Source organism: Notechis scutatus, chromosome 11, assembly GCF_049901735.1.
Source record: "Notechis scutatus isolate UNSWTSFEM ecotype Mainland chromosome 11, rNotScu1.2, whole genome shotgun sequence".
Lineage (NCBI taxonomy): Eukaryota > Metazoa > Chordata > Lepidosauria > Squamata > Elapidae > Notechis > Notechis scutatus.
The window spans coordinates 6380356-6397285 of record NC_142019.1 but is presented as its reverse complement, the minus strand read 5'-3'; the positions used below and the strand labels follow the sequence as shown (position 1 = coordinate 6397285).

Here is a 16930-nt window from a genome sequence, read left to right as displayed (position 1 = left end):
GTGGCCCAGTGGTTAGAATGCAGTGCTGCAGGCTACTTCTGCTACTTGCCGGCTGCCTGCAATTTGGCAGTTAGAATCCACCAGGCTCAAGGTTGACTCAGCCTTCCATCCTTCCGAGGTGGGTAAAATGAGGAGCCAGATTGTTGGGGGCAAGAGGCTGGCTCTGTAAACCGCTAAGAGAGGGCTGTAAAGTACTGTGAGGCGGTATATAAGTCTAAGTGCTGTTGCTATTAATTAACACGCAGGACAAGGTAAAAGAGCAGAAGGTCATGTAAAGTTCTCCATTGATCTACCTTCGCAGGCAGCACCAGTCTGGTCCAGGGAAAAGCCCCGCTGACATTCACATTTGAAACTTCCAGGAGTATTTTGACAAACTCCCTTTGATCCGCAAAGGTTGATGTCAGTGGCACATTCATTGTTATCTAAAAGAAATACATATATGGATATTAGACAATCTCTCCTTTTCTGTGTGTGTCTGTTCATTTTGAGGAAGGCTACAGGAGAGTTTCTACAATGAAAGAGAGAGAAGGAGGCACAGGTTGGTCTAGCAGTTAAAGCACCAAGCTAGAAAGCAGGACTCCATAAATTCCAGTCCCGCCTTAGACATAAAATCCAGCTGGGGGATTTTGAGCCAATCACCAGGAGACAGTGAGTTCTAGTCCCAACTGGGTGACTATGGGCCAGTCCTTCTCTCTCAGCCAAACTCATTGCACAGGTTGGTTGTTATGGGGAACATAGGAGGATGAAGGTGTGTTGATATTTCTTGTCACTCACCAATGCATGCTGAATGGTGTTGAGTAAAGCCAGAAGGACATTTACAAGTAAAGCCCCCAATAGTGTTGACACAAAGAAACTGGCAGTTGTGTTGCTTGGTTGCACATTCATCAAGATCTGAAAGGACAGCAAATTCATTTGTTTCAGGTTTTGCTTCTCATACAGACAACATGATGATATACTGCAACTACCTATACAATGGCAGCATGCATCATATCAAATAAAATTACAGAATAATACAGAAGAATTATCACACCGGCAATGGACAATTCGGAATAGGTGTGAACCTTGCATGGCGTCTGCCGGGACTTAATGTACCTAACTTTCATTGGTTAGATGGCCTAGTTGACCAGTGATGTTGGCAGGGAAATTCTGGGAGTTGGAAGTCCACAAGTCTTAAAGTGGTCAAATTTGGTCAAGTTTGGAGACCTAACCCTAACCCTAAGTGCCCCCCAATGGGATTTCCGCATGTATTTTACCAGGAAACGTAGATAGGGCGGGTTTGAAAAGTCAGCAACCTCCTAAGCATAGCGATGTGCTAGGAATCTGTTGGAGATGTTCATTCTTCTGTCCTAATTCCTGGAAACCTAACCTTAGATAGAGCTGGCCTAAACTACCATTGTGGGCTTTCTGTGGATTTGATGAGATGGATACACGTGATCATGCACAAAGAATATCAGAACAGACTAATAGAGTTGGAACAGTTCTTGGAGGTCTTCTAGTCCAACCTGAAGCAGGAGATCCTATACCTTTTCAGACAAATAGATGTCCACTCTCTTCTTTTTAAAACCTCTCATGTTGGAATACCCACAACTTCTGAAGGCAAGCTGCTCCACTAAGTCATTGTTCTCATTGTTAAGAAATGTCTCCCAAGTTCTAGGTTGAATCTCTCTTTGATAAGCTTCCATCGCATAATATTTTCTTCCTTTGTTTCCCCTATCTTATTTTTTTGCAACTTATACCCTGTTTCCCCAAAAATACGACCTACCCTGAAAGTAAGTTCTAGCTTGATTTTTACACGTGTGCCCAATATAAACCCTACCCCCAAAATAAACCCTAATTAAGATCCCACCTACTCCAGAGTACACGGGTAAAAATTAAGCTAGGGTGGGGATGGGTGTGTGTGGAGCTGCCCTACTACTTACCTTTGGACAGTTATAGCCAGGCCTTGCACACCCCGGCACCTGACTTGCTGGCCCATTTCTTCGGCAGCTGGCAAGGCTGGCCAGCCTTTCCTGAAGGCCTCTGGAGCTGATAACAAAGCTCTGGATCGATCCAGAGCTCTGTTATTGGCTGCAGAGGCCTCCAGGAAAGCCTTACCAGCTGCAGAAGAAAAAGAAGTTCCGGAAGGCCTCTGACAGCGAAAAGGAGGCCGGGGGTGACGCGCGCAAGCGAGGTTCGTCAGTGGATGACATCTCCCGAAAATAAGACCTGGTGCTTTTTTGGTGGCAAAAATATATATAAGACAGGGTCTTATTTTTGGGGAAACACGATACTACTTGCTTACTTTTCAACCTGGGCCTGAAGGAAAAGGAGTGGATGATTATAAATATAAATATCAGTCTTTTTTTTTTTTTTTTTTTTACCTTTGCAGCTTCTGCCATCTTCCTGCAAGATGTATCCTTTCGGACACGAGCACTGATAGCTCCCCTCTGTATTTTTGCAAATAAAATTGCAAGGCTTTGGAGACAGGTTACACTCATTCAGATCTGAAGTCAAAGAAGAAACCAACATTGTTCACTGAGATGAATTTAAAAAGGGGAGGAATAATTAATTACAATGATAATCCTCAACCTACGACCACAATTTGGGACTAGGATTTTCACTGCTAAGCATGGTGGTTGTGAAACGAGTTGCCTCCAATTTTACAGGTGTTTTTTTTTTTTTGGTCAGGGTTGTTAAATATATCACACAGTTGTTAAGTAGACCACTGCAGTTGTTAAGTTAGGAATCTGGTTTCTAAGTGGTCGTTAAGTGAATCTGGTTTCCCCATGGACTTTGCTGGTCAGAACATCACAAAAAGGGGGATCACATGACCCCCAGGAACATTGCAACCATCTTTCCTTCCCTTCCTTCCTTCCTTCCTTCCTTCCTTCCTTCCTTCCTTCCTTCCTTCCTTCCTATGCCCATCCATACATCCATTCATTCATCCATCCACCCCTTTTCTCCTTCTTCCCTTCCTCGCACCCTCCTTTACTCATGCTCTATTCCTTCCTTCCTTCCTTCCTTCCTTCCTTCCTTCCTTCCTATGCCCACCCATACATCCATTCATTCATCCATCCATCCCTTTTCTCCTTCTTCCCTTTCTCGTATCCGCCTTTACTCATGCTCTATTCCTTCCTTCCTTCCTTCCTTCCTTCCTTCCTTCCTTCCTTCCTTCCTTCCTTCTTCCTTCCTTCCTTCCTTCCTTCCTTCCTTCCTGATGAAATGGGATCACATTCCTTCCTTTGATTCAGTGGACACAAACTACTCCTAAAAAAAAATCTATGGTATCTCTGGACAACTGAATAACTGGATAGAAGCATTCCTGGCAAACAGACAACAAATGGTCAAAATTGGGGCCTATCAAATCCAGTACCTGTCAATAGTGGTGTTCCCATGTTCACCAACCTCTTCATAATCTACATAACGGTACCCATTTCATATATTCACAACTATGTATACACTTGTACTTATTATCTTGTAAACAATTGACAAATCAAATAAATAAAATAAATAAATAAATAAATAACTATGGGACATGGCAACCGACATAAATATGAGTCAGTTGGCAAGCATCCAAATGTAAATCATGTGATGATGGGGATGTTGCAACGGTCATAAGTGTGAAAAAATGGTCCTAAGTCGCTTTTTTCAGTGCCAAATGGTCACTAAAGAAATTTTTGTAGCTCAAGGACTACCAGTATTTGTCAGAAGCCGGCTGGAAAGGTCTCAAATTCTTTTTTTAAAATATTATTTATTGTTTTATCATAAAAATAAAATACAAAACAGAAAAACAAACCAACAAAATGAAAGGAAGCAAAAGCATCCATCCAACCCTAAGAACAAAGGCCTCAAATTCGAATGGTCACTACGTCAAAGATCGTAAGTCAAGGGCTACTATTGGTCTTTTCATTATTATTTTTGTTTAAAGAAATCCACTAGGGTTGACCAAAGAAAGCAGCAAATTTCTAACCAGGTGATTGATTCCTTAAAATGGATTTCTTTTTCAAAAAATAAAATAAAATAGAGGTTTAAAAATTCCTATAATGAAGACTTCAAAATAAGTGCCCAGATTCAGGCATTTGAGATGGGTGCCTACATTAAATAAATAAACGAATGAATTCATATGACACCAAAGGTCATTACAGAGAATTTCTCCAAAGACTGAATGAAGAATTCTCGCTTGCTTTGTGTAAAGAATGCCCAATTCCTGCATTCCAATGGAAGTGAAGCCGAGCTGATAACCAACAACGTACCTATACAAAGTGTGCCCATTACATCGGTGGTGTAGCCTTCCTTGCAGGTGCAATGGTACGTTCCTCTCTCATTGACACACTCTCCATTCCGACAAACGTCATAAATCACCTTGCACTCATCAATATCTGTGATTCAAGAAACAGGATTGTAAAGAAAGCGAAACTGAAAGAATAATTTAAAAAGAAAACCCAAATCACTGCCTCTAGGAGCCATGTTCTTTGGATACTTTCTTAGAGGAAAAGAAAAAAACACTACTGACCAATGAAAAGAAATCATCTTCCATTTTGGAATCTTATTCAAAATGCTGAATAATTTAGAAAGGGCGGTTACAATACCGAAAGGCTAGGTTCATTTTCTGTCTTAATTATCGTGTTTCCCCCGAAAATAAGACCTAACCAGAAAATAAGACCTAATACGTGTTTTGAAGTAAAAATTAATATAAGACCCTGGTATAATTTTCAGGGAAACACAGGTACTAAACTTCCAAGATCAGCCCAACCATCTCTACTGGATTCTGGGTGAGCATCCTTCCCTAGCTAATGTTGGAAGTCAAACTTCAAGTTGGCACTGAAGAGAAACAGAGAGGTAACCAGTGACAGGGATGAAAGTGTGGATCTCAAAGTGCTTGTTAGACTTTGCAGACCCCTTCTCAACTGGATCCCTCAAACTAAAAACACAAGACCTATTGCCCTACAATTTGGAACATAGCCACCTTGCTAACTAGTCCCTTGCTAACTATCCCAATAATAAAGACTTGTATTTTATTATTAAACATTGATGAGTTCCTTACATCCTCCCAACTGGTTTGATTTACTGCCTTGTTACTTCATTTCTGGAACTCCATATCTTGCTCTGCCGTATTTATTACCTTATTTTGTCTTGTTGGATTTATAGTTTAAAGTTTTCAGTTTACAACATTTGGATTGGAATTTCTGCAGCCAAAGGCTGTTGCAGGTTCCTGGGAGAGTTTTTCTCCAGACCGGAAGGCAACCGGATCATTGGGGGCAAAGTTGAAACTAATAAAGGGACCTCTACTTATAATCTGGCTGTGTTGCCTTTGTGTCACGCCCCAGGTCATCACACTCACCTTCTCCGGTAGTGGTCAGTCCACGGCCGTATGGACAAAGCTTCTTAAATGCAATGGTGCCATGGAACGGGCAGATCTCGCAATTGGGGCCCCATCCTCGCCCGCCATCACAGCAGCACTCGGATTTGGTCACCGGATTCCTGCTGCTCGATCCGAGCTGGCACATGTTGTGTAAGATTTCGGTGAAGCAGTAGCCTTCTCTGATGTCTGCAAAAAGCAAAAGGAGGTCGGTTGGGAAATGCCGGAAGGAAGATGCCTAGCGAACAGAGGGAAGGACAGGGTTTTGGAAGCAGGAATATAAAAGGAAGAGCATACTTAGCCGTGCTTAGGAATTGGAGCAGGAGAAATAAGGAAGTCAGGCAGCAGTAAGAAAGAAGGCATGACATCTAAAGAGAAAAGAGAAGAAAGGACACCGAGTGAGGAAAAAATATAGGGAACTCTGCCCTGGTGGTGAAATCTTGAGAAAGAAAAGATGGAGGTGCGATCAAGAGTTTAGAATAATCCCAAAGGATTGTTAGGTAGCAGCAGAACAATTCAGAGCTGATTCATATACAAAGAGGGGGGGGGGAAGCATTGATTGGGTAGATCAGCTTCAAATGAACCTTCCCCCTAAATCCAGTTTACAGCTCCATTTCTATTTATTGACTTATGAAACGTATTAATTTATCAAATTTATTTGTTGCCCAGCTTGTATCTAACGGTATTTCTAGCTGGAGATCTTATGTGCATTGTGTAGGAAGGAAGGTTGCTGTGTGTGTGCAGTAGAGATGTGTGCATGAAAAGACTCTGATGATTCCATGAACCATCGGGCCTGTGGAGATGCCGTTTCCACACTGTACCGCACCAACACATTTCAAACCCAAGGCGGTCCATGTGTAGAGGCAGTCCTTGACGTATGACCACAATGTGGCCCAAAATTCGTGTTGCTCAGCAAGACAGCTGTTGTTGAGTCTTGCCCCATTCTATGACCCTTTTTTGTCCCAGTTGTTAAGTGAATCACTGCAATTGTGAAGTTAGTAATACAGTTTTAAGTGACTCTGGCTTCCCCATTGATTTGGCTTGTCAGGAGGTCGCAAAAGGGGATCACGTGGTCCTGGGACTCTGCAACTGTCGTAAATACATGCCAGTTGCCAGGCATCTGAATTTTGATCACCTGACCACGAGGATTTATTTTATTTATTTATTTATTTGATTTGCCAATTGTTTACAAGATAATAAGTATAAATGTATACATAGTTGTGAATACATGAAATGGGTACATATAAGAAAAATAAAAGAATAAGAGAAACAATAGGACAGGGACGGTAGGCACGTTAGTGCGCTTATGCACGCCCCCTACAACTGATGTTGCACCAGTTCTAAAAACATTATGTCAGGACTCCGACATGCACCCCCATTCCAATCATAAGTCTCTAGCCGCATCTAAAAATGATCAATGATCATTATTTTCAGGGCTGTTGTAACTTTGAACGGACACTAAACGAATGATTGTTATGTCAAGGATTGCCTATATATTCATTTTCTAAGAACTGCATTGAATAACAGTGAGTACGTTTGTTTGAACTTCACCATTCATTTGATGACACTACATCTTTCCAGAGGTGGGCTTCAAAAAGTTTTAGCAAAGGGTTCTGTGCCTGGTTGCTGGGTGGGCATAGTCATGGTGGGGCGTGGCCTAGTCGGCCTCCTGCACCATGGCGGAGGGAGGCGTTTTTGCCCTCCCCAGACTCCAGAGGATTTCCTCGAGCCTCCAAGAGGGCTCCGGAGTCTCTCTGGAAGCTGGAAACAGGCCCATTTCTGTCCTTCCCAAACTTCTGAGAGGCCTGTTTTTTTGCCCTCCCTGAGCGCCCTGCACTTACCTGCATCCAAAACGGGCCATATGGGGACTCCTGGGAGGGGCGGAGCGGGGTGGGTGGGACGAGCCAGGAGTGGGATTTGGAGGTTCTCCGAACTGCACAGAATGTTAGGTAGGGGCTCTCCCCCGAAACCCTGCCAACCCCAGCAGCCCTACCCTGCACGTTTTATGATGCTTCCATCACCGAAACAGCTCTACTGCGTTGCCCTGCTGTTTTTTTCCTTCATATCCAGTAAAATCCTACTGTGATGTAAGACCATGGATTTTAATTTAAGCTTCACTTGTGTGCTAATTGTTATGAGAGTTTGCAAATCGGGGAATATTGCAAACGAGGAATTAACCACTTTTATTCCCTTATCCTAAGTTTGTATCATTCTAAAGTCTTACCTAGACATTCATTCTGGGCTTCGTTGACAAGGAAACCATCTTCACATTCACATCGGTAGCTTCCGTGCGTATTTATACACCGTCCGTTTTCACACAACCCAGGTTTCACTTGGCACTCATTTTCATCTGTTTCAACGATATATCCAAATGCAGTGTTAGCTTACTGCGTTCAACATTTAGCAGAAGAAGAAGGGAAAAAAAACCAACCCCATTCACTCCAAAATAATAAATACTTATATCCTTTAAAAAGACAATACAAATATGTAATTGCTACAAATGGAAAACAAATGTAACTGAGATCCAATCCTATAGTCTTATTTATATGAATAGGTATGAGAGATGGGAGTTTTTAAAGCTCTTACATCATTAAACAAATTCTCATTGGCAATAAAGAGCCCTGGTAGCGCAGTGGTTGAAATGCAGTATTGCAGGCTAACTCTGCCCACTGTCGGCCGTTCAATCCTGACCAGTTCAAGGTTGACTCAGCCTTTCATCCTTCTGAAGTCAGTCAAATGAGGAACCAGATTGTTGGGGGCAAGATGCTGACTTTTTAAACTGCTTAGAGAGGGCTGTAAAGCACTATGAAGCGGTATATAAGTCTAAATGCTATTGCTATGAGATTCATGAGTCAGGAGCCCTGGTGGCACAGTGGTTGGAATGCAGTACTGCAGGCTAACTCTGCCCACAGCCAGGGGTTCGATCCTGACCCAGGCATGGCACAAAGGCAACCCAGCCAGATTATAAGTAGGGGTCCCTTTATGAGCTCCAACTTTGTCCCCAATGACATAGTTACCTTCCGGTCTAGAGAAAAACTCTCTCACGAACCTGCAACAGCCTTCGGCTGCAGATATTCCAGGTTGATTCAGCCTTCCATCCATCTGAGGTCGGTAAAATGAGGACCCAGATTGTTGGAGGAAATATACTTGTATTTGTAAACCTCACCTACCCCCAGAGAATGCTGTAAAGCAGTATGAAGCGCTATATAAGTCTAAGTGCTATAAATGTGAAAACTGAAATAACAAGGCCACTCACCTATGCAACCTTCACCATCTGGTCTACGCTGAAATCCTGGACCACATATGCACATATATGTACCGATCAGGTTTTTACATGTCATTTGCTTTGAGTCACAGTCATGAATTCCTTCTTCACATTCGTTCTGATCTGAAAGTATTACATCATTGGATATTGATGAAAAGAAATGGAAGTTCTCCATAGTTTGAGAAGCACAAACCTCAAAATATTAATGTCTCTATGTAAAACCAGGGAGCTCGTTTCTACATTCCTTTGGAAGGAACCATGTAAAAATAATTTTCCATCACCAAAATTAAGGAGGGGAACGCAAGTGAAATTCAGAAAGACCTGCTGAAGTTTTAATCCCTGAAATTTCAATATTCCCCGATAGACAATGAATGAAAACTATTTTTTTTTAAAGTTAGGAAATGGAAGGGTAAGATAGATTGCCTCCTTTTTATTTACAGATGTTCTTCATCACAACATACTTCATGATTAATGAGGTAGGTTTTGCGTTCGTTTTCTTCTTCCTCTGTTAAGTAAGAAGCTGTTTTTTATGGTTCCACAAAATTGGAACCATTAGTCCCTTAAGGACATTTTTTCAGTTTCACGGGAAAAGACCCAGTTTCATTAAAGATGAGGCTTTAATTGATACACTTCTGATGCATTTAGTCTTGGTTTACAATTGAGAGCTAGTTTGGTTTAGTGGTTAAGGCACTGGATTAGAAACTGGGAGTTCTAGTCCTGCCTTGGCAACAAAGCCAACTGGATGGCCTTGGGCCAGTCACTCTATCTCTGTCTGGAGGCAATGGCAAACTACTTCTGGAAAACCTTGTCCAGAAAACAGCAGGAACATGTCGAAGCAGACTCTAAGGAATCAAAATGTTTGAGTGATAGCCAACATATGATATCTAGGAATCAAAAAAACATAATTAGGATCAGGGGTGGGATTTTTTTAACAATTGGTTCTGTGGGCGTGGCTTAGTTGGTGGGCATGGCTTGGTGATCATGTGACTGGCTGGGCATGGCTTGGTGATCATGTGACTGGCTGGGCATGGCCAACTCAACATCACTCACATCAAGGCATGCATCTCCTCGCCTGGCCTCTCATGACTTTAGGGATGCTGCAACAGTCGTAAGTGTGAAAAACGGTCATAAGTCACTTTTTTCAGTGCCATTGTAACTTTGAATGGTCACTCCACACAAGCAAAGTACCAGCAAAGGAGGGGAAAAAAACTCCAGAGAAGTTCCAGAGACAGGAAGTCTAGTCCTGCCAAGAATGTAATAAGGGTTAACGGAGAGGCAGTTTCTGTAAGCAACACCAAAATGTTTCCTTCCTGCCTTCCTTACAGGATTAGGCCAGTAATTTCTTCTAACAACCAGTTCTCTGAACTGCTTATAATGTTAACAGCCGGTTTTAGCGAATAGGTACAAACTGGTAGAATCCCACTCCTGATTAAGATGTGCAATTAGATTGTTAATTAGAGCCCGAGATGTGGTTATTATTTGTCTATATTGGCTTGACTTCTTCTTTAGATCTTTTAGGATGCTATTGTATTGTGTTTAAATGTTGTCAGTTTCTCCTACCACTTCTGAAAAACCTTGCCTAGAAAACTGTGGGGACCTCTCCAGGCAGCCTCTGAGAATCGAACATGATTGGATGGAAGAAGAAAATTTTTTTACATTTTATACAGTAAGGATTTTACCTTTGCACATTCGCTTGTCTTCTCTGAGCACATAGCCTGCGGGACATTTGCATTCATATGAGCCATAGGTGTTCACACATCGGAAGGCGCAGAGGAGAGGATTCTGAGCGCATTCGTTCACATCTGCATAAAGAAACACACCAGTCATTTGGGGAACAAATGAATCCCATCAGGAAAATAGTATGCACCAAGAAATAGATGTACAGAGTATAGAAATGGGTTCTTTCCAGAAGAAATCATTTTTCTCTGTGCTGCAAGCATGGAATATAAGAGTAGAATAGAATAACAGAGTTGGAAGGGACCTTGGAGGTCTTCTAGTCCAACCTCTGCCTAGGCAGGAAACTCTGCACCACTTCAGACAAATGGTTATCCAATATTTTTTTAAAAAAAAACGTCCAGTGTTGGAGCATTCACAACTACTGGAGGCAAGTTGTTCCACTGATGAATTGTTCTCATTGTCAAGAAATTTATCCTAAGCTCTAAGTTGCTTCTCTCCTTGATTAGTTTCCACCCATTGCTTCTTGTCCTGCCCTCAGGTGCTTTGGAGAATAGCTCTTCTTTGTGGCAGTCCCTGAGATATTGAAACACTGCTATCATGTCTCCCCTAGTCCTTCTTTTCCATTCGACTAGACATACCCAGTTCCTGCAACGTTCATAGTATGTTTTAGCCTCCAGTCATCTTTGTTGCTCTTCTCTGCACTCTTTCTAGAGTCTCAACATCTTCTTTACATCGTGGCAACCAAAACTGAATGCAGTATTTCAAGTGTGGTCTTACCAAGGCATTATAAAGTGGTATTGATTCTATATGATCTTGATTCTATCCCTCTGTTTATGCAGCCTAGAACTGTGTTGGCTTTTTTTAGCAGCTGCTGCATACTGCTGGCTCATATTGAAATGGTTGTCCACTAGGATTCAGAGTGGATAAATATTAGACTTGAGCACCAAATATGAATTCTTTTATTTAACCTTTCCCACTATTGGGAGGTGATATAAAAGGTCTCGAGTACTGAGAAATTCTATCTGCCTCTAATGCACAGATTGGATTTTTTTAAAAAAACTATAAGCTCCTATCAGGAAGACAATTGGACTATTGGGAAGCATAAAATAGAGCAGTGTTTCTCAACCTTGGCAAGTTGAAAATGGGTGGACTTCAACTCTCAGGGGAATTCTGGGAGTTGAAGCCCACACATCTTCAAACTGCCTAGGGTAAGAAACACTGAAATAGAAGACTGAAGTTGATGTGTGCCTAATTTCCTAAAAAGGTCGCACTTACCTTCGCATGTCACCATGGGTCCTGGCTCAAAACCTTCTTCACAAGTGCATTCAAAACTTCCAATGATGTTCTTACACGTTCCATTTCCACACGGAGTTCCAACGACACATTCATCAATGTCTACAATCAATAAAAGCAATTGGAAACACAGTGGGTGTTACTTCAGAAAATTGCAGGTGTGTATTGGAGAAACCCCAGGAAACTGTAGGGAGACGGGCTTGACTTAGCCCTAGAAAGCTTAGGATTTCCAATGATAGGCATCTCTGCTCACCAATACATTCAGACCCTTGCAGCAGGTAGCCAAAAGGACATTCACAACGGAAGGAGCCATCGGTGTTGATGCACTGTCCGTTCTTACAGTTGTCTGGATCTTGACACTCATCCGCGTCTTAGTCCCCATATTAAGCAGGCAGGAAGACAAAAGGGGAAAAAACAAGCACTCTTGTTTCAAACAGTCCCGAGATAATTAATAAACACAAGATGAGTCACAGTAAAATAGCAGCACAACGTAGGTTGTACCACTCTGTTGTGTCCTGAAAAATATCCGCATACATTTATATTATGCATAAGTTTATAATTTTTATGCAGGAAGTTACAGGGATCTTCTAGGATTTTCTGCTACAATAGAAAATAAGCAGAAAATAGCAGAAATAGGAATCTTCTTGATATAATACATATCGAGACAAACACTCAAACATCTCCCCTTGAAGAGAATGGGTAGAAACAGCAGCATTAGATCTAAAAGACTAGATCTAAAAACTTCATGCTTTTTCAATGCTGGGAGTGTGTTTATTTCACCCAGCAAGGGAGATACTCCAATTAATCACCAGGAAGGCATCAAAATCATTAAGAACATGAAAATGAGATAATAAAGAATCCTGGTCTGTGTAGAGATGGGCAGACTGACATTAAAAATTAAAGATAAGAATGAGATAGAATACTACGAAGTTTGGAATAAAATGTACCAATGGTTGGATTTGAGGAAAAAGAGTCGGAACAAAAAACTTTGAGGTTTTAATTGAAGGTGGAAGGTATATAGATAAAGACAATGAAGTATAGTTGACAAAATGATTGTATAAAAAGAATATAAATGGAGTTTATGTTGTAAATATAAACATAAATGAATGAATTCAGTAATGTATGATAAGTAGGAAATTATCTGTTTTATGTAGTTTTACATTACAGTATGGTATGTATGGCAAAGACAAATGCCAGGAAAGTTGCACTGTGTCCAAATTTTAATAATTACTTAATAAAATTTTTCCCCAAAAAATGCACTAAGAACATCAGAGTGATTTTTAGATGTGATAAAAAGAGTATCTCTAAGAACAGAGGTCCCCAAACTTGGCAACTTTAAGACTTGTGGACTTCAACTCCTAGAACTCTCCACCCAGCATAGCTGGCTGAAGAATTCTAGGAATTGAAGTCCACAAGTCTTAAAGTTGCCAAGGTTGGAGACCTCTGTTTAAGAAACTAGCAAGGAGGAACATCAGAGTACAATAACATTGCAAGCGAAGTTGACTTACCAATGCGCTCGCCTCCTGGACCAACCAGAATGCCAACTCCGAATGGACAAATTTGCTTATAAGCTTCTGTAAATCAAATACAAATATGAAATGCAGAAAACCAACCACGTTCTTTTGTTTTAGAAAGTGCATATAAACCAGACTCCAATTTGTTTGTTTTTTAAATATTCTGTTCAATCACCACATTTTTATACAGGTTCTGTAATTAATACAGGACCTTTACTGCCTACTGTACCAGTTAGAAATATAAGTATCCATTTTATCAATCTGAAGAAAATTCAGCCTATGCAAGCTTTGTGACATGCCCCTGTTGGAGACTGACTCCAAGGGAGAGGAGGAACAGTCGACAAGGAGTGGAAGTGTGGCTCCGGAGGTTGTGGAGGAGGCTGGGGAAGAGCAGAGGCCGGCTGAGCAGTCAGAGGAGGACCCAGGCCCATCCCCTCTCCATCCTAGGGCACGCAGGGAGGAAAGGATAAGGGAGAGATGTGGTCTACTGGGGAGGAGAGGGCCTTGATCCTCTTCATGGGCTGCAGCTGTGACAACTGAATAAGAGAACGGACATGCGTACAGACGAATACTGGAAACAAAGCATGGAAATATCTCTAGTTTATGGTTCCTCTCTGAGTTTGGCGTCCTTTCCAGTGTGTGTTATCTGTGGACGTCCTCCAGCCCTTATCTTGCCTGGTTTGTGTTGTTTTTTTCCTCCTTCTTGTAACTGTTTGTGTGCGAGTTTTTTGTCTTCCGTCAAGAATATTCAGAGCTTGGAAGCAAAGTGAAGGAATAAAAGGGGCTTCACCTATTTTCGGTGACTGTGTTTGTTTTTTATCCCACCCTGGGCCATCACACTTTGTCTTTTTCAGAAAATAATTCATTTCTCCTTTCATTTAGTAGCATGCACTGCTGTAACCATACAAGAGGTTGTGTGTATATACCATCTTTTTCCTCTGGACAAAGTTCACAGGGATCGCCCCATCCTTGCCCTTGCATGTTGCAACAGCATTCTTGCTTAGAATGGTTCCGGGACTTGGGGACCAAACATTTTCCATCTTCAAATTTAGTGAAGCAGTAGCTCACCCTCAGATCTAAATAATTAAGAACATGACATCCGTTAAGCATTTGATTAGAAAGAGATTTTTCACTGAAAATATGAAGAATGTCTTGCAAATCACAATGGAACCCTGAAACTCAGCGGCTTTGAAACTCATCCAATTTGGTACTCAACCAAATCTGGATGTGAACATTTTGTCCCAGTACTCATTGTTTGTTTGGTACTGAATGCTCAAGCTAGAACTTGTCGATATTGGCTACTTTGTGACTCACTACATTATTTTCGTGGGGAAAATTTGGTACTCATTGTTTTGGTACTCATTGCACCTCATGGAACTAATTAACGATGAATATTGAGGTACCAGTGTACTGATGGGTGAAATATACTATATTGAAGTTCTCCATACATGGAAGAGCCTCTCCTTAGCTTCCTTCTCATGGTTTGTTTTAGAACTGACCACACTGCTGAGCCCTGAAAGTTATTTTGTGAATGGACAAATTCCATTCATAGCATCCTAAATACCTATAACACCTTCCCGAAATTCCAAAAAGGCATATACTATGCTCTTACAACCATTCCTGAGCACATCTATACTTACATTCAAATCATATGTTGCCTATGTTGATATATGATTATCAGTTGCTATTGACTGTACTAAGTAGTTATTTATTTAAATTTATTTATTAAATTTCTATGCTATATTGTGGGGGAGAAATGGAATGGTGGGCAAGCACTTACCTTTACCATCTCTTCTCTTACTTCAAGATGAATGAAACTATTGGTCCCATTTATCTTGAAATAAGAAAGATATAAATGGTTCCATTTGTCTTTATATCCTAGAATTAACTCTGTAGGCAAGTTGATGGAGAAAACAGAAATTTTCTGATTGTGAATTTTCTGACCTTCAACATCTTATGGAAGGCATTTTTTAATGTTCTGAGGTTCTCAACTCCATTCTTAAATTGAAAACTGCAACTTTGGTATTTTAAAGGGTTTACTACATTCTATTAATCACCAACCCAGATCAAGTCTTCGTAAAGGATGGAATTAACCCCAGGATTCCTTATCTACCACATTTAAGTCTACATCTCCAACAAACTCCGACGAATAACCACATATCTGCATTTTCAGTAAATGCCCTCACTTAAGACTCTGGGGAGAGATAATTCAATTTAACAATCATAAAATATTTGCCTCACTATTCTGGTTTTAATAAATGAATCAACTATATTATTCTGTTTAATTGTCACATTCCAATGCTATAACCACTAATCCCCAACAGCTGGAACAGCACAGAGTTTCCAATTAAATTCTGGTTCTAATTTTGCTACAGTTAACATGCTTTATAGAAGCTTCCAAGCTTAAAGTTCTCACTTATTATTTTACACAATATATAGACCATTGGTTTCCTGATGCCCTATAATTTGGGGTGGGTGGGTTCCTGACTGATTTCACCCTCTACCCCCCTCCCCCCAATCCCTTAAAAAATTCCTGGACAACTAACTGACTAACCAATAGCTGAGAAATGGTTTTGAAGAGCCAGAGAGAAGAGACAGTCTCTCTTCTTTATTCTTCCAGATTTCCAATGTGCCATTAAGGATGGTTGATGTCATCCTTTTGAGGCAGGTCAGATCAAGATAAAAGCCCAACAGAGACTCCAAGAATGCTCTTTATTTATTAAGGGAGAAAAACAGAACCTAGAAGGCCTGTCCAAGTTTCTCTTTGTCCCAACTAAACAAAATCACAGGCAGGCACATTCTCACTCTTCCTTCTTTCTCTACTGCACTGTGAATTTTTTTGTCGTCAAGTCATCCTTTAACAGCTTGCACATTCCTTCCCCAAAGCCAGCTCTACATTCCTTCATTTATTTATTTATTTGACCTAGACTTCGGGGTGGATCACGGCATAAGGCATTTTATGGTCATCAAGCACATTGAAGCTTATGAATATTGCCCAAAATTTTCACTGCTAAGCAAGACAGTTTTGCCCCCATTTTGTGACCTTTCTTGCCACAGTGGTTAAGTGAATAACACAGTTGTTCAGTGAATCTGGTTTCCCCATTGACTCTGCTTGTCAGAAGGTCGCAAAAGGACATGACCTCAGGATACTGGAACCATCATAAATACGTGCCAGTTGCCAAGCGCCCGAATTTTGATCACATGACTATGGGGGTGCTGCAATGATCATAAGTGTGAAAAATGCTCAGAAATCACTTTTTTTCAGTGCAGATGTTAACTTCCAACAGTCCCTAAATGAACAGTTGTAAGTTGAAGACTACATGTAACTGCATATTGATTACAGGAAGCAAATATGGCCACTTTAAAAAAAAGAAGAAGAAAGGGGAAGATAATGAGCTGAAGTAAAGGAACTAAGTCTAATTATTTTCTCTTTGCTGATAAAAGAGACCATGCCTTGCCCCATATTAATGAGTATATTTGTGGTCTGAAGTAACTACTTCAGATTGCTGTGTTTTTAAATGAGTGACGGACTTTTCAACTTTAAACTATCAAAAGGATTCAAGATACAGAAGCATGATATTTGTTCACTGGGTTTATAAGATCCTTGTTGCCTTGATGATGTTTTACCTAGAATGCAAATAAGTTGTTTCTCTGACATCAGTTCCCCAATCCTATTTGTTCTTACTCTAATAAAATGCATTTGATTTATGATTAGATCAGATCAGATTAAATATTGGAATGGCTATCCCATTCTTTCTCTTTTTAGAGTACAGTTGTCCAAACTGTTTGGGAGTACTATAATTCTGTGTCACCACAAAAGGTTCTTCCATGTCAAATAATTTA

At 40.8% G+C, this 16930-nt stretch overlaps 1 protein-coding gene across 1 annotated transcript in view; it reads right to left on the bottom strand.

Annotated features, from left to right (window-relative positions):
- Positions 1-16930, bottom strand: part of FBN1 (fibrillin 1) — a 183542-nt gene that overhangs the window by 9608 nt on the left and 157004 nt on the right. The window contains exons 51-62 of the mRNA XM_087972672.1: positions 14014-14163; positions 13082-13147; positions 11827-11943; positions 11556-11675; positions 10283-10405; positions 8595-8726; positions 7563-7688; positions 5321-5527; positions 4233-4358; positions 2361-2483; positions 775-891; positions 294-422 (exon numbers count right to left, since the gene is read on the bottom strand). Of these exons, the coding sequence (XP_087828798.1) occupies positions 294-422; positions 775-891; positions 2361-2483; positions 4233-4358; positions 5321-5527; positions 7563-7688; positions 8595-8726; positions 10283-10405; positions 11556-11675; positions 11827-11943; positions 13082-13147; positions 14014-14163 (1536 nt within the window). The remainder of the gene's footprint in view (positions 1-293; positions 423-774; positions 892-2360; positions 2484-4232; positions 4359-5320; positions 5528-7562; positions 7689-8594; positions 8727-10282; positions 10406-11555; positions 11676-11826; positions 11944-13081; positions 13148-14013; positions 14164-16930) is intronic.